The sequence below is a fragment of the Mus musculus genome, chromosome 7 (assembly GCF_000001635.26).
Source record: "Mus musculus strain C57BL/6J chromosome 7, GRCm38.p6 C57BL/6J".
Classification (NCBI taxonomy): Eukaryota; Metazoa; Chordata; class Mammalia; order Rodentia; family Muridae; genus Mus; species Mus musculus.
This window is the reverse complement of record NC_000073.6, coordinates 37,491,959-37,512,500: the sequence shown is the minus strand read 5'-3', so window position 1 is coordinate 37,512,500 and position 20,542 is coordinate 37,491,959. Positions and strand designations below refer to the sequence as shown.

Genomic DNA, 20,542 nt, shown 5'->3' with positions numbered 1-20,542 from the left:
CACAATGGAAAGGTCAGCCAACATGTGTTTATTGAGCGACTCTGTGGGCCAGCCTCTCGCTTGGCTTTTGTCGGTGATTATGAGACAGGCAGACCCACGGGGTCCTCTTGGTAAGTCAGCTGCAATCAAAACACGTGATAAAAATTAGCGAGCAATCCAGAGTGTTGTGGCAGTGTACAGAAATGTTCAGAAAATGATTCTGAGGGTACCAGGGAGGCCAAGCCAGGCTTCGTGGCAGCCGCAGAGTTGAGACAAGTGACAGGGAGCACACGGGGAGTGGGGGAGGGGAAGGGAGAGATGGTCAGGTATTCTCAGCTTGGAGCAGACAAGGCAAAGGCTGGGTGTCATGAGTGAGGGAAACTCCTCAGGCCAGCATAGCAGGAGGAAACTGTCAACCGCTTCACTCAGCTCCACCACCAACCACCAACCACGTCCTGGGATGAGGTCCTGGGATGGCCCGGTCCTCTGGTGGCAGCATGTTTCTCTCTGATCACTGCCCTTCCTCCAAGGCCTCTTTGAAATCCGACTAAGGTTCAGAGTGCGTGGTTCAGCATCTCTGGATGCAATTTGGTACCCTAGCAGAATCAAGGGAGATCTGCTATTACTTGAAAGGATGTTTCTTCCCCTCTTCCTCTGAGTACCTGACCCCACAATCATCGCTGACTTTGAAATAATAAACCCATCATAATTATGAGAATTAGTCTGGAGGCTTCTGCCTTGTTTGCTCAACTGAGGTTATTTGGCTGGTTTTAGAGGTGGAGAGGGCATCCGGAATCGGCTCAGCTGAGACGGCAAATCCAGACAGATGCCTGTGGGCTGGGGGTGGCCAGGTAGTGAGTGTGGGGAAGGGGTCGGTGAGAGGAACGCTCCCCATGTGAGGCCTGGAGGTTCCCATTCCTTAGGCCCATGGGCTAGGCTTTGGGAGGTGAAGTCTCGGGAGAACCTGGAGAGCCTGACCTCAAGGGAGACCTTATGGTAAAGGAATGCTCCAAGGTAGCAGCTATTTAGCACTTGAAGACTGTGCAAGGCATCAGCTTGACGGGAGTCCTACCTCCCACACATAGAGCTGCAGTCTGAGGTCCCGGGGGGATGGGAATGGACTTGGGCTGTTTCATTCAAGTACACATTTAAGTCACAGGTTCCCCCCCCCCCTTTCTGTCCACGTCCACTGAGCTGCATGCTCACCCACCCTCAGTCAGTCTTGTTATGTTTTGGATGTGAAATGTCCTCCCAGGCTCATGTGTCTGGACACTTGGTCCCCAGCTGTGGTACTGTTGATAGGAACTGTGCAAACTTGGGGACTGTGATCTAAGAAAATGAGTGTCTGAGAGAAGGCCCTGAAGTGGCCATCCACTTCTGAATCTAGCCCAGGCTCTCTGCTTTCCTGATCTACAGGTTTAGCAGGCTGCACACTGCAAGCTCCCGCAGCCGCAGAGCAGGGCAAGCCTCCTCTGCAACCAGGATGGATTCTATTTCCAGAAGCCACAAACAAAAATAAAAGCTGTCTTCCTTTAAGTTGCTTATGTGAGGGATTTTGTCACAGTGGCCAGAAAAGTAACTAGTACAAACCTGGTGACCACTTGGCCTGCTTCTTTTAGGAAACTTCTGTAGACCCATGACTAGGAATGTCTGCCCGCCTCTTTATGGCATAGGGTGGCTTTGAATCCAATGTACAAAGCCATATAGAGTCCCTGATCCAACTCTGTGGTCCCGCTGTCCCTGGGTAGCAAGCTCCATCACTCCCTCTTGGAGGCAGAGGGTAATGGTGCGGCAGCGAGGGCAGCAGGTGGGGGAAGCAGAGTTCTTCAGAGGGTAAGATTCAATATTCGTATAGGGTATTAAAGAAATGGAGCAGCCGTTAATGCAGAAGTCTTTCTTTGACTTAATTTATTATAATGTATGTGGCTACAATGTAGCTCATACTGCTGTTTTGGATCTGCGTTTTGATTCCCAAAATTGCAATCATGATAGGTGGATTATAAGCGTGCTTTAACATACAGATGAGGAAATGTATTCTGGTGCAATTTTCCCCTAAGGAGAAGTCGGAGGATAAGGGGCAGGAGCTTTGTATAACCTTGCAACGTTTAGTTGTCTCTCTTGGTTACAGGGCAGAAATTAGCATCACAGGGACCAACAGAGCTACTGTATGTGTGTGTGGAACTGCTTGGAATGTCAGACCAGAAAGGTTTCCAAAAGGACCAGAGGAACTGATATTTTTTTTTTCCATATTAAAGAAAGAGTCACCAGTATCTAACTAGCAGAGGTGTGTAAGACCTGTCCAGTTGCTCTCCATTCAGTAAGTATTTCCAGCGTTACCCTGGACCGTGAACCTTGCTCAAGATCAGAAGTGGCCCAGTAAGTCAAGGCGGTCAGAGAGTCACTGGGCAGTAGATACTGGGCAGTGCCTGAATAGAGAGTAAGCCAGGGATGAGGGACGGAGGTAGAAGGGCTGGAAAAACTGTGAGAAGCCTGAAGGGCTCCGGGTTCCAGGCTGAGTGAGGCAGAGACACATGCCATCAGCATCACACAGATGGGAGAGCTTAGCTCCCATCCTCACTCTGGCGGTGCATGCGGACACCCCCAAGAGCATATGTCTGCACAGACTTTATCCCCAGGCCTAGAAACTCAGCAGAGGCACAAGGCAGAACGAACTGCCTGATGTGCCTGCCTGGGGCCACCACCCGCTCGGCCGATCACATACTAAAGTTCTGCTTGCCCAAAGCAGGCCACCTGCCTCGGGGGTGGGGCTCCCCAAAGCAGAGCAGAGCTATGGCTGGCTGTGTGAATGTGTGTGTGACTGTCTGTGTGGATGTTGGGCTCTGGCTGAAGCAGGCATGGGTGGGGAAGGAGCCTACCATGGGAGAAGTTATGGGTACACTGGGGAGGTAAGACTCCCCATGCCATTTTTTTTTTTTAATTTCTCCTCTCCCCCCCCCCCCCGCTTCTTCCTCCCTCCTTCCTTGAGGCTGGGCAGAAGAAGTGACTAGACAGGCTGAGGGCATATGAGTAGGATCTAGGACTGCAGAGACAGCAGTCATCCTGTGCCCTGTGTCACTTTCATACCCAGAGAAAGCTGCTACAGGTGTAGCCAGGCCAGGACAACTGCACTTAGGTTTGGATCCCACAGGATGAGGAAGGGCAAACTATGCTGGTGGCTTTAGCCCTCCAAAAGAAGAAGCAGCCCCCCTAAGTTGCACCATTGTAGAAGGGCCGCCCGGTGTGTGCTCCTCAGTGTCACCTCCCCATCCGGCCACTCAGTCAGTCTTCATGGGGAATGTTTTCTGGCCCAGTAGTTCTAGAGATGTGTGCATGGAGCAATAGATCCTTCCCAGTGTCTAAAGAACAGGCAGTGTCATGCAAGAGACCTGTCAAGCAGGTTATCAGCCACACAAGTATTCCTCAGCTAAAAATCCAAAGTTTGTAACAGAATCTGAAGTTTTGCGCAGAGCTTCCAGTATTACATGACCAACACATGACAGGCTGCAGTTTAAAAAAAAAATCAGGGAAAATACTGTATAATGGGCTGGCAAGATGCTGAGCGGATAAAGGTGCTGGCTGCCAAGACTGACCCCTGAGTTCAAGCCTTGGGACCCACACAATGGAAGGAGATGACCCACTCTCCAAAGGTGTTCTATGACAGAGTACGTGTTTATAACACAAATACACACACACACACACTTACACACACACACAGAAACAGATTAAAATATTTTATACTATCTTTAGCCTAATGTCTAGAAAATAGATATAAAACATTGAAATTTCTGTCGAGCTTTGTGTCTTATCTCCAAACTAAACTCTCTCTCTCTCTCTCTCTCTCTCTCTCTCTGTGTGTGTGTGTGTGTGTGTGTGTGTGTACTCTAGCTGGGCATGGTGGTATATTCCTGTAATCCCAGAATTCAATAAACTTATGTGGGAGTCTTGTGAGTTCCAGGCCAGCCTGGACTATATCAGATTCTAATTATTTTTAGAAGAATTATGAGAAAGCAATGAAAATTTTGAAATGCTGCTGGTACCAAGCTTTTTGGATAAAGGATGTTAAGGTGGTCATTCAGAAAGTTCTACACAACTGAGGAAACCCAACTTAATCTGATCAGAGAGTGGCTCTTCACCAAATGTCCCTGGAAACAAATGAATCTGGAGCGTGACCCAGGAGGCTGAGGCAGGGGCTGGTTAGTCTTTCAGGAAGGAAGATGGCAGTGGGGGACATGCTGAGGTCCAGGAGGGAGAATTCTCAGGTGATGGTAGCTCACCACTGGAGTTAAAGGTGGCTCAGAGCAGCAGGGATGAGAGACTGGGAATAGCAAGCATCGAATGGTTGTCTCCAGGCATCATTAAGAAGAGACCCTAGGAGAATTCTGAAGCTACACCCCTCAAGCCCCAACACATTCCCTGTCACTGCCCACTGTCTGTAGACATCCCTGGAGCTCCTAGTCAGTTTGTTTCTTTTAAAGCTATTTCTATTTCTTGTTGCTTCTCCGTATCGAGATGTGCTTTCCTGGGGCCAGGTATGGGCTTACCTGGGAATCTTTAGTGCGGGCTCCTGGAACACAGAAATAAAATCTTCCATGACTGGTACCCTGGGGCTGCTCACCCTCCAATGAATGAGGTGCTCAAGGAAAATGTTGAGAGGCAGCTTCAACACACACCAGCCATTGAACAGAGAGAGCTAGGGCAGTGAGGGCTGCTACAGCAGTCACCACCTGCCATCTTCCCTTTGCTGCCATCCAGTCCCCTCCCCACAGGGGTCTTCCTTCTTCATCCCCTTACCTGTTCACCTCAGGAGAATGAAGGGCAGATGGCCCAGGAAGTTGTATGTTCTAACCAGAGAATATGGGACAATGTGAAGAATGAGTTTCCTACCACCAGGGACCGGGTGGTACCCAGCAACACGGAGACTACTTGTACTGTAGAGAGGAGGGAGTAGGCCAGCTGGTGTATTCTTATGTGACTCCATTACAGGGACCGTCACCTGTTGGTTTATCTGACTTCGTCTGCACTGTGATTTGGACCTTGTAGGTGGCAAAAGGGAGGCTGCATGTTGAAAACCCACCAGATGGCCTTTCCTCTCATGGTCTCACTTGCGTCTCACAAGGGACTGCAAAGCAGGTGCCTCGATTCTCATCTTAGAGGCAGCATTAGGGGCTGGGCAGAGTTAAGGAGCATTTACAAATAGCTCGGGAGCAGCAGTGCAAGGTCAGAGTCCAGAGCTTGCTGTGGCGAAGCCCCTGGCTCCAGAGGGTGGCAGAATTCCTGTGCCATGAGCACCAGGACCCAACCATCTAATTCTGTACCAGCCAGCGGAAGGTCAGCACACAGGATGTGAATACCTGGCATAGTGGGAGCCATCTCACCGTCTAGAGGGCCTCACCCGTTCTAGGGCTGGGTTGGGCCCTCCAGCTGGACAGGAAAGCTGCACAGCACTGTGGCTTGGAGGGTGGTGGGAAGGCTTCGTGTCCTGCCGCTGCTACAGGCAGGGCTAGAAAGGTGTCTTTAAGAATTTACTGGTGTGCGGTTCTTTTATCCACAACCACAAAAGGGATATGCAAGTTGGTGGCCTTCCTACTTGCATTGCTTCCCAGGAAGCCAGACCTGGAGCCCATGGGCACACTGATGTGTACCTCTGTTCCCTCATGTGTGGTATAGGTTAACACGGAACGTGTGTCCACTCTGGGCTGTGTTTGGAGGTGAGCGTTCTTCCAGCACATTTCTCTGCAATCTGATATGCTACACGTAGAGCCGGTGTCAGAAGGGTGGAGAGTGAATTCTCTACCTGGCTGGAGAAACTGGTCAGGGACTCACTCCGGAAGGGACTGGAGCTGCCGGTCATTATGATTAGGGCAGTATGTGGATTAATTTATAATTGAGGAAGACCAGGTATGTGTCTATATCAGAGTGAAAAAAATTGTCAAGAACTACTGGAAATAGGGCCAGCAATATGGCCCAGTGGGTAAAAGTGATTGCCACACAAGCCTGGTACCCTGAATTCAATCACAGCTATCCACACAGATGTGGAGGGAGAGATTGATTCCACAGACTTGTCCTCTGGATTCTATGTGTGAACCCTGCTACATGCCAGCCCCACCCCCATTTCCCCCAATAAGAGGATTTAACAAAGAGCTACCAGAATAAATTCAACCTCCGGCCATTTGTTGCAAGAGGGACGAGTGGGGCCTAAAGCAAGAATGGCCGTCATGTTGGCTGAGACTCACTGCCCACTGAGCAGCCTGGGAACTCGGCCTTCCCAGGAGGGTCATTCACAGGACACAAGCCATGTCCACCATGTGTCTGTGAGTCCCAGGATGGCAGACAGGGCCTTGGCCCTGAGTCAGAGCCAGAGGGCCATAGATCTGTGTGTTCTGGGAGACTGACAGAGCTGGACAGCCTGTTCTCTTTCCTTTTATATTGCTGAGGATCGAACCCAGAGCCTCGAACACACAAGAGAAGCATTTCTACCAACACCCTGGATAGAGCTGTTGTTGTTGCTATTTCTAATTCTTATGTGCCAGACAAAATATTTACCGCCATATAGTATTAAGGAGATGGGCATTTGTTCAAAAACAATTTTAAATCTTGATCTAGTGATGATGTCTCTCTGATAAAGATTCTCAAATTAAGAGGGCGAGAGGTCCACAGAGCTCGGAGCCGGCAGGAACTTCAGAGCTGGCAATTGACACTTGTTTTCTGCCACTGTTTACTCTTCAATAAAAAATGCATATTTACCATAGCAACCTCCTGGTCACGTGGCGCCCTGTCTTACTGCTACCCTCTAAAACAGAATAGCTTCTTAAAGAAACACACACATCCTAACAGGAATGCTTTTCAGATGCAAAAAAACGGGCTTTTTCCAAGGAAGCTTTTCTCTTGCCGTAAGTGTAATAAACACATCATCTTTACAGGAATCATTTTGGTCCTGTATCTTAAATGTAGGACATTGACTACAAAAGCCTAAAGAAAATGACTCTTGGAGGGGCTTTTGATGCTTCAAGCATCTGCTGATTATTTTAATACAGTGTTAAACACACACACACACACACACACACACACACAGATTATTTTAATACATTGTTAAATACACACACACACACATTTGCAGTTACATACACACATCTATATACTAGACGCCAGCCGCTTGTATCGTCTGGAAGGGAGTTCGGCGTGGATTCTAATGACCTGCCGCTTCATCTGTGATTAAAGATTGTCATCTATGCGAAGCTCAATTGCAGCCTGAATTGTTTTTCCGCTGTTAACTTGGGAGAACTGCTGGGTTTTAAGAGCTTTGCAGAGCCTGTTCCAACCTGGACTGCTCGGGAGACAAACAGAGATCCCTGTTCTGGAGTTGGACTGTGTGCCATTCCCTGGGTCAGGGCAGAGGCGAGAGACCTCGGCTCACCCTGGAGCTTCTTTCCGGGAGCTTAGCCTTCCGGTGTTACCCATGTGAAGACCCCCCCATTTGTGGAGCATCTTCTGAGCTCTGTGATGGGAGACGTCTCCACTCCTGTCCTGGCCAGGCCATTAGGTTATGAATTATCACAATTACTCGGTTTTGCAGATATGAAAATAGAACCTTAGGAAGGTTAACTGATTTGCTCAGGATTGCACACCTAGAAACTTGTAGAACTCGGCTTTTCTGGGGTTTTTGTTTCAATTTGTTTTAGTTTGGGGGACAGGCATTTGCTGTGTACTCCAGGCTGACCCAAGTCTTCCTGCCTCAGCCCGTCCCCAGGGCTGGGATTACAGGCATGCACCATAAGACCTGCTTGGCACTTAGTCTCGACCTGGGACCTTTGTATTGCAAAATCCTCTCTGTTCAGCCTATGTTGTGAACCTGTCTACCCAATATAACATGGAAGTTACAACTGTGGACAATGCAGAGACACTCAGGGAGACGGAGCAACAAGACTAGTACTTTCTTTGCCCCAGTGTTTCCAGAGAATTCTGTGGCAGCCTCAGTATAAATCAGTTTTGGGGGTTGGTTTTTTTTTAAGGGTTTTTATTTTATTTTTTTATATTTTATTTTATTTTTTAATTTGCTTTTGTTTGATGGGAGCAGGGTCTTGCTATGTAACCCAGGCATGCCTCCAACTCTTGATTCACCCCCTGCTTCTACCTCCCAAGTGCTGGGATTACAGTTATGATCTACCACACTCAACAGGAGCCAAGTCTTTTGAAACTCCCTTCTCATCCTGACGTTCCGTTCACCCAAGCCTGGCAGCTTCATAACTCCCCCAACCACACACACACACACACACACACACACACACACACACACACACACACACACCACACTGTGCTAAAGTCAGGATCAGGGTGCCACTGTCTTTATGGTGACAGAACCCTTGGGAAGGGGCTTCCTTCTTTGCATGGTCAGAACTCTGGCCAGCGCCCCTGGCAAGCATATGAACCTCAAAACTGGGCCTGGTGTTGTTGTTGTTGTGGTGGTGGTGGTGGTGGTGGTGGTGGTGGTTAAATTCCTTTCAGCTACACTTAAGCCAGTATGAAGAACAAGAACATACCGTGTGCCTTTTATGAATAATAGCTTTTTTTGGCAGGGGGTCTGATTGTGAAGTGGAGCAGGGCTCTGTGCCCCAAAGTGGCATTGTGACCCAAACCACAGCAAAGGAGAATTGCCCAGACCCTATGCCCTTCCAGCCAGTCTGACAGAGGCGTGTACAAGAGACATTTCATAATTATCCATCATGACTGCCTCCGTGCTGCCTTAATAGATTATTTAAAATGGTGTGTGTGCCTCCCATGCAACCTCGAGTCAGCCCCGAACTGTACATACATACAAGCTGGGAGAGGTAATTGCTTATCATGTATCTCTTTGTTCCAGACACTTTTATAAAAGACTATGTATTATGTATGGTGTGACCTTCAAATGTCAGGAATGTGTTGTGCAATAAACTGTCAATATTTGTGGTTATAAGGTACCAGATGACTTTTACAATAATTGGAACGGCTATATTAAAAGCTTGGATCACTCAGCTGGTTAAAGAGAAAGACACAGGCCAGCGTTCACCAGGGACTCGCCTTCTGCCAACTATTAAATGAAAGATATTGCAAGGTGCTTACGATGTCTTCTTTGTTTAAGAAAGAATATGGCATGACACGTCTCCAGGGGATGCACCGTCTCCAATGCAGCCTTCCTCCTTTCAGTAGGTGCAATCCCCAGGAGGAGACTCAGCTCCACAAGTTATGGCGACTGACCAAATGGATGTTAGAGAAGATGTGTCCAGCTTGGCCACAGCTGCTTGAGGAGAGAATTCCTCCAGGGAGGGCTCCGACCTGCTCTCTACCCCACCCAAGGAGAAGAGGCCGTAAATTATCTTAAGAGGATCTTAAAAGCCATGTTTTTTTCCCCCTCTTAGGAAAATAAATTATATAGAAATCTTTGGGGAATTTACAGTGTGCTGAAAGTAAAGCTTTCTATAGTTTTCTGTCATCTTTGTTTTTCTTCTTTTCTCTCCTCATCCTCCTTCTTTTGAAATAGGAGTGCTCAAATTATAAAAAAAAAATAAAGCACCATGAATATTTTCAAGTAATTATAATAGAGATCAGTTCACAGATGACTGAGAAAGACTATCTGCTTTTGTGATGTCTCAAGCCATCTCATGCTAGGCTGTCTAAGCAGCCCCTGTCAAGGGGACCAGCCTTCATATTTGAATTTCTTACCTTCTGAACATCCTAGGCAAACCATGGAACTACATCCCTGGCCTAGCTCTCTATTTACTTTTTAGTTTGAGACAGGACCTTCCCAAGCTACCCATGCTGGTTTTGAACTTGCGATCACCCTGCCCTAGCTTCTGAGTAGCTAGCCTTGCAGGCATGTGCCAACTCCTGTTCATTCCTAGAAGTACTTTTTTGGACATTCGATACAAGATGAGTCTCCACCGTGTGCCAAGGGTATAATGTTGAATGATGGCAGTTTGCCTCTGTTCCCTCCCTGCTGGAGGGAAGGGCAGTAAGCTTTTCGATATCCAGGCTACTCGTCATGTGCTTCCGAAGTCAGCTGGCTTCCCTCAGAGGAGATGTGGGGAGAGAGGCAGCTTCCCTTGGAGGTGATGTGGGATGAAAACCCGGCAAGAAGTAGTACCCTTGTGAATTCTGGGAAGGGGGCTCCAGGAAGAGGGCTGGCGGAGGGAGGCTATAAGGACAGAGTCTGCCTAGAAGGACTGGAGAGGAGAAAGGTGAGGATGCAGACGAGACTCCAGCTGTAGTGGCATGACTTGCGCAGAGTTTGGGGAATCTGGTAGGACTGGGGTGATTAGAGAGAGCAGTGAGCTGCCCTCCATAGGGATCAGAGGATTGATTTCCTGGGAGATGAGAGCTCCTCGGGCAAGGCTTCTCCAGCCTCACTCAGGCACCAGCTTCTTCTCCCCGAGCCCAGATTCATAGATGAGCCTCCTTTGCTTTGCTCCCTGCTGGTGGTCTCCACCTCACCATCCCTCACCAGGCCAGAGAGAAGAATAGGCGTGCAGAATCCGAAGGACACCCCACAGCTAATGAATGCATTGTCACAGGAAAATGCTGTGGACCCCAAGCCCTTCCCGCTACAGCGCCAGTCACAGTTCCCACCCTGCAGACTGAATCTAGAATGTCTCATAAGCTCACTTTGAGAACAACGTTATGAATCCTTGTTCACCGTCTGGTGACACTAATTTTTGGAGGTGGGGCTCATGGAGATAGTTCATTGGAAAGTTACAGTACGGCTCCTAGTTTTGGCCCATGGTGATACGGAGGAGCCAGCACAGCACATTTCTTCCACCTAGAACGCTGCCACACTTCCATGCCATGATGGACTGAGATCTCGGAAACTGTGAACCAAGAGACAGGCAAATTTTGTCTCTTCAGTTGTTTCTGCACAGGATTTTGGTTGCAGACACTAAAGTAACTGATACACTGCCCGCAGCCTGTGGGGAGTCTTCAGGCCCACAGCAGGAGTGGGCAGCTCGAGGATTACAGGGGTATTGGTAACAGCAGCATCAGTGGATAAGAAAAGAAGAGACCCCACAGGTGGCCCAGTCACAACAGGTGACAGGCAAGTCCCTCAGACTCCCTCTCTGACCATTAAGAAAGGACTGTGGGCTAGGTAAAACCAGAAATACGTCTGACCCACAGTGCTTGATTTAAAGCTCAAGTGTATCTTAAGGGAAATTTAATCCTCTTCACTGAATTCACCAAAATGTTGGATTAGAGAAGTGATTTGAAGTCTTAGTATCGGATACTTTCTTTCTTTAAAAAAAAAAAAGTTTAGTCTTTTAATGACCCGTTTTCCCAGTTCCAGAAACCCTACTTTGCCAGACAGCATCAAGCTGAGCTGTGTTCAGTTTGAGTTGCAGTTGCAGGTGAGTGGTGAACCACAGAGAGGATCCTACCTCCTCCCCTAGGGGCTCTGGGGCTCACTTGCTGCCCCAGACCCAAGGACCCAATAGGAAGCTTGATGTTGGTTAACACACACACACACACACACACACACACATACACCAGCAGCAGCAACAGCAGCAACAACAACAATACCCTTTTAATTTAAACACATGTTTTCGCCCATCCATATTTTAGTTAGCTGTTGGATATGACTATATTTGACCATGAGTAAGCTTTAATGAAACAATAGAGAAGCAAGTTAGTTCTGACCCATCATGAGAATCCTGTCTCTCAGGAGCTCACTGGAGTCATTCACAGGTCTGGTGTTGCCATGTGTGTGTGTATATATACATTAATTTTTAAATATTTTTCAGAAATAGAAGGCTTACTTTCCCACCTCAGAATCTCTACTACAATGAGCACTGTTTAATATTTATTTATTTATTTATTTATTTATTTATTTATTTATTTATTTATATTTTAGTTAATTTATAGGGATTTTATGTGAATGTATGCCATGTGTGCGTGCACGGTGTATATGTGTCTGTCTGTCTGCCTGCCTGTCTGACTGTGGAAGCTAGAAGAAGCCATTAGATCCCCTAGAGCTGGAGTTACAGGTGGGCACGAGTTGGCTGATGTGGGTGCTGGGAACTGAACTCAGGTCCTCAACAGGAACAGGAAGTTCTTTTAACGACTGAGCCAACACCACTCCAGCCCACACGCTCATTGCTTCATTAGAGCCTGTTAACTTTAAAGCTTTCAACATAAAGGAAAGTATTATGCTTTGAAGAGGAACTCTGCACTTCCCTGGATATTCTCCAAGGTGTTAGGGTTTTTGTTTTTTTGTTTGTTTGTTTGTTTTCCCCCCAGAAGAAGCTCTGAAAACCCTGGTGTATATGGGCAAGGACATTAGGAAAGATGTGACATCTCAGGAACCTGCTGAATGGACAGACCACAACTCTCAGTCTCTAGGAAGCCCCCCTTTCCAGCCCCCACCTTTCGTTAATAAAGAGAATTATGCTTTTGAGATCTCTTTGCACATTCAGTCTTTCGGAGTTAGCTGCCAGGTCATCTCCGGGAATGTAGCTACTGTTACACTAGAAGGTCCGTGGAGTTTTCAGCCCCACGGCGTGTTGTGAAGTGAAGGAGTGTGTGCACAGGTACACAGGGAGCCCTGCCCCCATACGTGCTGGCCGGACAACCCACAGTCACTGTGTGAGGACTTCACTGTGCTTGTTGTCACCTACACCGTCATCGCTGGAGATTCTAAGCAATCTTTCTAAGATGTATTCTGAAGGGTATAAAAGGTCAGGCTGCCTGCTTTTCACTGATGATACATGCACAATTCAACAAGACACCCCCACCCCCCAATTCTTTGATTAAAAGAACTATTTCAAAAGTTGCTATAAACCCAGCAGACTTTGGCCAATTCTCTTTTGAGTTTTTAATATTTAATTAAAATATAATTATACCTCCCTCCCTTTCAAGTAACTACTTCCCATGGCCCCACCCCTTCTCCCTTTCAAATTCATGGTCTTTCTTTAATTATTGCCTGTATGTGTATGTTTTTAGGGCTCACTATATAGTATTGATAACCATTTAGGGGATCATACCTTGGAAAAGACTAATTCTCCCTCTCTCCAAAGTCCATGATTGCCTGTGTCTTCTCATCCAGGGGTGGAAACTCATGAGATTTCCCGAATCCATGTTGGCATGCCGGCAAATGGAATCATTATTTAGCTCTTGCTGAGGCAGTTAGACTGTTGAGATCTCATAGGTGTGGCTTCCCCACTGTATCTAGAAGACACACTTTCACAACACACTTTCCGGTTTCTTCCACTCTTTCTGCCTCTTCTTCAGAGATGTAGCCATCATCAGTTCTTGACCATCTCTCACGGTGGCAGCCCTTTAAATCTCCGTCCTGCATTGCGAGTCTTCCATTTTAACTCTTGCATAGCAAGATGCTGAGGTGGAAGAGGAGGAGTTAGGGTGCTTGGCAGAGTCTCGCTCTGCTGTTCCCCCTTTGTTCATTGGCTGAAACCAGTCACCTGGTGTTAACCTAGCACAAGGAAAGTTGGGAAATGTAGTCCACGAAGTACAGTTCACTGGAAGGAAATACCTGTTGTCCTTGATGCAGGTTCCTCCCTACATATTTTAGCTGTACCCCCTAGCATGTTGCTTGGTTCTAGGTTGTTGAGTCCAGGGCAGGTGACTTGAGGAAGTGGGCAGAGACAGCCTGGGGTGGGCTTGGGACTCCTCCGGTGTCACAGCACCACAGAAAGTCAGAGCTGAAAGACCCAGGTGGTCCAGCCCTCTTCACCTCCTCTATCCCCAGAGGAAGAACCCAAGTCCAGAGAGGGATGAGGGACTTGCCTAGGGACAGCCAGACATTGCACACACAGATAAGACCTCACACTCATTTGCTATCTTCTAGGAGCTGTCTGAGCAAATGAACCACTTTTAGTATACCAAGGAAGCCTAGTGTTTTAGGACAGCCTATGGGAAAATCTACCCTTAATATACAAAATCATTTTATAAGCCAAAAATTTAAATTCCAAATATATTATTTATGGGCGAGGTTTAGAGTAGCATGCAAAAGGTGCTCATGAATGACAAAAAAAATCATGTCTGTTGTATAACCAGATAGCCAACCTCAGGGTTGGTCTCAGACAACCCTTCTTGTATCTTATGTGTCTATACTTTAGACTCGGAGAACTAGGCTTCCTGGGTATCTATCTGCCTTGGATCTCCAGTACTGCAGTTACGGCTCTGTTAATGAGGGTACTTAGATGTAGTACCCAGGTGCAGGAGCACCTTTCTCCAGCTTACTGTCTACCCTTGGTGACTGACCTCACCCAACCCACAGAGCCTTAGAATGACCGATGCGAGTGGAAAGCAGAACACATGGTGTCTGACCTCAAGAAGATGAAAGTAGGAAGGTCACTCAGTGACCCTTACTCCCAAATAATGCTACTGAAACACAACTTGAGATGGGGTGGTTTTCCCTCCTCGTGTTAACCAGTAGCTGCAGCTTATAGCCGCGCGAGAAAGCTAGCAAAGGCATTGCGTACCTGTCTCTGAAGTCCTGAGGTGGTGGCACGCACAGCGCATGCCTCTCAGGGGTGTTATCCGCAGCATCTTGTACCGCACTGCTTTGAGAAAGATGGCCTGTGTTATTCAGGACCATCGAGAAGCAATACAGCGTTCATGGGCCAGTTTCCTGTGTGCTGTTATGATAGAGGGTAGGCAGGGCTGTCCCTCCTTGCCAGAGGATTACAGAGGGCCAGATGGTAAATTCAAGGCTGTCCTCTTGTCCTCTTGTCCACTTGGAGGAAGTATTTTATAGGCAAGAAAAGAAATGCTGCAGTCGAAAGAGAGGGAAATCAAGGATGAGGGCCACTGAGATGGTTTTGTGAGTCAAGGTGCTTGATGCAGAGCCCGATGGCCTGATTTTTTAAAAATTCACTTTACATCCCAATTGCTGCCCCCCCCCAGTCCCTCACCTCCCACAATCCCTCTTCCCATCTCCCCGCCTTCTCCTCTAAAAGGGTGGAGCTCCCCTTAGGTATCCCCCTACCCTGGCACATCAGGTCTCTGTACTGCTAAGTGCCTCCTCCACTGAGGCCAGACAAGGAAGCCCATTTAGGGGAACATAATCCACAGACAGGCAACAGCTTTAGGGATAGGCACAAGTCTAGTTGTTGGAAGACACATCTGGCTACATATGTGTGGGGGGTGGAGTGTGTGTGTGGGGGGGGGTGGTTAGGTCCAGCCCAGCCTGTGTGTGCTCTTTGGTTGGTGGCTCAGTCTCTGAGAGCCCCCAAGGGTCTGGGTTAGTTGACTCTGTTGGCCTTCCTGTCCTCTTCGGGATCCTCAATCCCTCCCCCAACTCTTCTGCAAGTTTCCCTGAGCTCCATCTAATGTCTGGACAGCCTGACTTTGATACCCAGGGCCCACAAGGTAGAAAGGAGAGATTCTCATAGACTCATGCATGTTGTTCCCTAATGCTTCAGCACTTACGTGCACTTCTGAGTACACACACACTACATAGTAAATACATCAATAATATGTTTAAATCTAAAAATTTGAACCATTTGACAACTCACTAACCATTTGACAAGTGACCACAGAGGCCATGTTATCAGGCTTCTGGAGTGATAGGTTTCAGGGCTCTGCAGCCACACCGTAGGTGCCCTTCATGCACTGATGGTGGGGTGTAGCAGAATTAGTGGCAGAGGGACACTTTGACCACTTCTGTACTCTGAGTGAGCAGCATGAGCATCAGGGGCCACATGTCATGTCTTCCAATCCTCTTGGCTCCTGGGCTTGAGTTCTGCTTAGTGTGCACAAGCTCACTAGCACCCATCTGTGTGCCGGTTTGGACGGGATTCATCGCCAAGGCCCTGAGTGTGTGCATTGGACACAGGCTGCAGAGCTTTCCCAGACTTCCTTGCGCTTGCTTGGCTTCCCTTCTCTGCGGACACTTCCTGGGACCACCCACCATTCCTCTTCATTGTGGCTCAGAGTTTGTTTTTCTAGAAGGATTAGTCGAAGAGTAAACGCCATAGGCCCGCTGGCCCTCCCGGAGAAAACTGTTTCTGTGTAAAGTGAAAATTAAACTCTTAAATCTGCAAAGAAAGCTGTTTATCTTACAAATTTATTCCTTTTATTGGACCACACATATCCACGATAGAAAGATAAAAGAGAAACAGATACGGGCCATCACTTAGAGTGACATATAGCGAGGCATAGGTCATCGAAACTTCTGTAAAGCCTTCCAGGGCGGCACGCTGTCTCTTTCCATATTTATCTAGAATATTCGGAGTAAGTCCTCGAGGAAGGCTCCAGTAGAAATAGGCCCTTCCTCAGCTTGTGCACAGCTTTTATTCCACGACTGCCATGCCCTTCACACTTGGACTTTGCTGGGAGAGGTGGAGAGGGTGGCTCATGGGACAAGAGGCCTTGCGGGAATCTGCCTTTAGAGGCCTACACCTCCCAGACTCCAGCCCGACACTCCTGTCCTGCTTATAGTTTTAAAAGGTGGCTGTTGGCAAAGTCTGCATGATTTAAGATGGGCAAAGGTTATGGGACAGGGAGGAGGCACAGGGATGAGGACAAGGAGAGGAGATCTGTGCGGTTCAAAGTCGGCTGGACTGCGTGCAGTCAGTGCCTCGGGCCTGTCAGCCCAATACTCACAAGGCTGAGGCAGGAGGATTGTGAGCTCTTGCAGAGGACCTGAGCTTGGTTCTCTGCGCTCATGTCAGGTAGCCCGCAGCCGCCTGCAGCTCCAGTCCTAGGGTCTCGCTCACTCTCTTCTGATCTTCGCAGGCGCCTTTACCCACACATTCAGAGGCCCCTATGTAGGCTCACACATACATGTAACTAAAAGAGATAAAGCTTAAATCAATCAAACAAACAAACAAAATCAGGAAACGGGAACCTGGTGAGGCTACCTAGCATACACAAGGCCCCTGGCTCTTTCCCCACCATAGCCAAAGGGAAACTCTGGGTAGACTCAGCCTGCAGTTCAGGAAGGATCCCCAGGGAGACACCATGTCGGGCCTGTGTGACCCAGCTTTGCCACACTCTCGGAGCTTTCCATCCTCATGCTTAAGTCATCTTTGGGTGCTTCTCATGTTTGTTGGAATGCCTATAAACCTGGAGCTCAGTGAGCAGACAGGCTTTGGGGAAGAGTTCTGGATACGGGTAAACCTACTCCTCCAGTTTGTAAAAATCATGAGAAAAAAAGGAAAAAATTACCCTCTGAGTAATTGTATACTCCAAATGGGTCTTCCAACAGTGACGGGGGAGTTGGGGAGAATCGGATTAGAAGGAGGCCTTCCATGTACTTTTCTGGGGTGGTGATCCGCTCACATATGGTCCAAAGGCAGAAAGGATGTTCCAAGCCAGGGCGCTTTCACAGTCGCTGAGAGCCAACATCCAAATAAGAATTAAGTGTGTTTGCCTTCATCTCGTTCATGGTCTATAAGTCTGTCCCTTTCGGCCGTTAGCAGAGAGCACCAGCAACGGATGTTGCAGAATAAAAGCAATTTGCATTTTCCATTGCTTGGAAGGTACAAATCTTATTTATTCTCGGCTCAGCAGAACTCACAGATCTGCTCATTATCTCAGAAGGTTCCCTTGTTCTCATTGTGGGATTTACCACGAGGCCTTGAGGGGAGGCTGCAAGCTGGGGCAGGGACCCTTCCAGCCTCAGGAACTTGGACCTGGGGGCTAGGCTTCAGTGTCTGCTTTGTGGGGAGGCCCGAGGGGAGGCCAGAGACATGGGGAGAAGTGAATCCAGAGAGGGTTCTCTTGCTTCCCCTCCTCAGAGGCACAGATGCTCAAAGTCTGCTCTACTCCGTAGATGTCACCTGTTTGGCACCATGATATCAGGCCCTGGGTATTGCAATAACACAACCCCAAACACTAGATATTTTCAGTTTTATTTACTATTATGTCCTATCATTTCTGTGCAAAAGGCAGCCGTATGTAAATTTTATTCCACTTTCTAATGGTTTGGGCTCCATAACAAATAACAGCAGGCTGGAAAATTTGTATTGATACTTTACTGAGGGACTTCTCAAGTCACGGCACGGAGATTTAAATGCAGTGCTCTGAGTTTATGGGAGTTGTGGATGCCGAGCTTCTGCACATGACTTTGAATGTGTCACTGTGTGTTTATCATGGGCTAATTGTGGAACCGCATTTCCATCCTTTCTCTTCTCCCTTTCATGCGGTTTCTCCAGTCGGGGATGGATACAACTCTACAAGGAAGCAGCGATCGCTTTGGGATAATTTTCCTTCCTGTCCCGAAATAGCCGCGTGTCTGCTTGTCTCGGGGAGTCAGCCGAGACACTCCCCCACCCCCTTGTTACTGGCTAAGCTGCAAATGTGATTTTGATCCCAGAGTGAACTTTCCAGCTAGCCTATATTACAAATTAATCGAATTCCACCAGTGCCCACATTTTTAAACTTTTAGAAAAAAAATATTTAATAGGAACTAAGCAAAAAGAAGAAATCAAACCAGCTGCTGACACAGCTGTTTCTTCTCTTGTTTAATTCAGTTCAATATAAAGGTACCATATGCTGCTTAAAATGATGATAGGAAAGATGAAATAATTTAAGAGAATAACAAGAAAATACATGAATTGTCAGCATTCTGTCAGATTCAAAGAATGAAATAGACAGGTGTAGTATTGACATGTTTAACTTTGTGTGGTGTTAGCAGTTTTGGTGTGAACAACTTCTGACATGTGCTGAAGTGATGTGAGAACACTTCTCATCCACTGCAGACATCGGCGAGGAGGCCGGGAGAGCCGGTGGCGTCCAGCAGCAGGCGCTGCTTCGAGACAGGAACCTGGGCTCGGCCATGAAGGACTGCCCGTACTGTGGGAAGACTTTCCGGACTTCCCATCACCTTAAGGTCCACCTGAGGATACACACAGGTGAGAGAGATCGAGGTGTGTTCGGGTGTCTAGAGGGTACCGCTCAGAGCTGAGGAAGCCCCAGAATTCAGCTGTGTCTCTGGCCCAAGTCCACAGCTGTGTGAGTCCCTAACACTGTGCCACTCCCGTGTTTCATTGCTGTGACAAATAATGAGAGTGCTGCAGTTGAGAGAGAGAGAGAGAGAGAGATTTGCTCTGGCTTGTGCATTTAGTTCAAGGTCAGTTGGCTCCATTGCTTTTAGTTCAGTGGCAAAATATAAACAGACCAACCATTATAAGACGACCCCCCCCCCCCAGATGACCAGGCAGACTGGCCTCTGGCCCAGCACGGATTCCAGGCCCATTCTTGGGGCTGGACAGATAGAGTCATCCTCCTCCGTTGCATGGAGGTTAGGTAGTCCACTACGGTGCTGCCTCAAGAGAAACCTAGAGACGTTCGTTCTCAGCCAACAGAGAGAAATGGCCACTGGGCCACCCTGGCCATCTCTCTTGCCTTAGATCACTAGTTTCACGCAGTGAGGACAATCTTTTAGAACTTTGCCTTGCTCTTTGGTTTTTCTTTCTTTCTTCTTCTTTTTTTTTTAAACTTCATTTTAGCCTTTCTGCTAGTTGTTTGTGTATTGCCAATATAAAAAAAAATCTATCTGAGTCATGGACACCTCCATTTTCTTTGATTTTTCTCCTGACACTTTATCTATTGGAGTATGAGCTGCTGCAGAAGATAGACAAATATGCCATCTATTTTCAAAAATAATTGTGTTCTATTTCCCGCAGAATCAATAACTGCTCCTGGATGGGCAGAAGCAGCTACTGTATACAAGTCTTGTGTGTATCTTAAGGATGAGGAGCTCGTCCCCCTCAACTGGCTTCTTAACTGGTGCCCAAACTCTGACACCATAGGGAACCCTGGCAGTACGTGGCCTCTTTGTCACCAGTAGCCGAGGTGTAGTGAGCATAGCCACAGCCCCACCAGACTTGGAGCATGTTTCTTGGGGGTCACTGAAGGTCACATGCTAGTCGCTTTTTTTGAGTGCCAAGACCGCATGAGTATAAAAGAGGAGAGACCTGATTTGGCTCCTGGTTCAAAGGATACAGCCCCTCTTAGAAGGGATGTCACAATAGTCGACAGCTCTGTCTCGGGTGGCAGGGAGAGCCTGTCCCCACCTCAGCAGGCAGGAAGCAAGAGAGCTCCAGCCGGAAGCAGGTTCACTCGCACATTAGCCAGTCCTGTGTCCCAAAGGTTCTGTCTGCAGCCTTCCAGAACAACGCCAAAGAGACTGTAAGGGGACATTCACATCCAAATCGTAACAGAGGGATGTTTTGAGACTGCTCTTCTAAAAGGCTCTTGCTGCAATCTGACCTGCCTCACCCCGACCCCATCTCCCACCATTCCCCATCCTCAGCATCGCGTGTCCTTTGCCATCTTTACCTTATCCCTGAAGTCAGCACAGCTGCTCCTGCTGTTAGGACTTCACATAGCCACCGTCTCCACCTCAGATGGTCTCCTTCCTAGTGGTCCCAGGAACGTAGCTCAAATGAGAATACCTCTCACTTTGCCTTTCGAAGATACATCCCCCCCCACCCCCACCCCACACCATTGACTTTGGTCATGAACGTAGCACGTTGTGAAAGAGCCTTACAGCTTACACTGGTACTGTTTTCCACTAAGCAGAACCTCAGACTTGTGAGGGTGGCCATTTGCCTCATCCTTCTCACTAGTTCTGTAG

At 47.9% G+C, this 20,542-nt stretch overlaps 1 protein-coding gene across 14 annotated transcripts in view; it reads left to right on the top strand.

Moving 5' to 3' along the window:
- The window catches only part of Zfp536 (zinc finger protein 536), a 456,017-nt gene that overhangs the window by 261,539 nt on the left and 173,936 nt on the right, over positions 1-20,542 (top strand). For all 14 annotated transcript variants that reach the window (XM_017322241.2, XM_017322250.2, XM_017322245.2 and 11 more), the window contains one exon: positions 18,663-18,815. In XM_017322241.2, the coding sequence (XP_017177730.1) occupies positions 18,663-18,815 (153 nt within the window). The remainder of the gene's footprint in view (positions 1-18,662; positions 18,816-20,542) is intronic.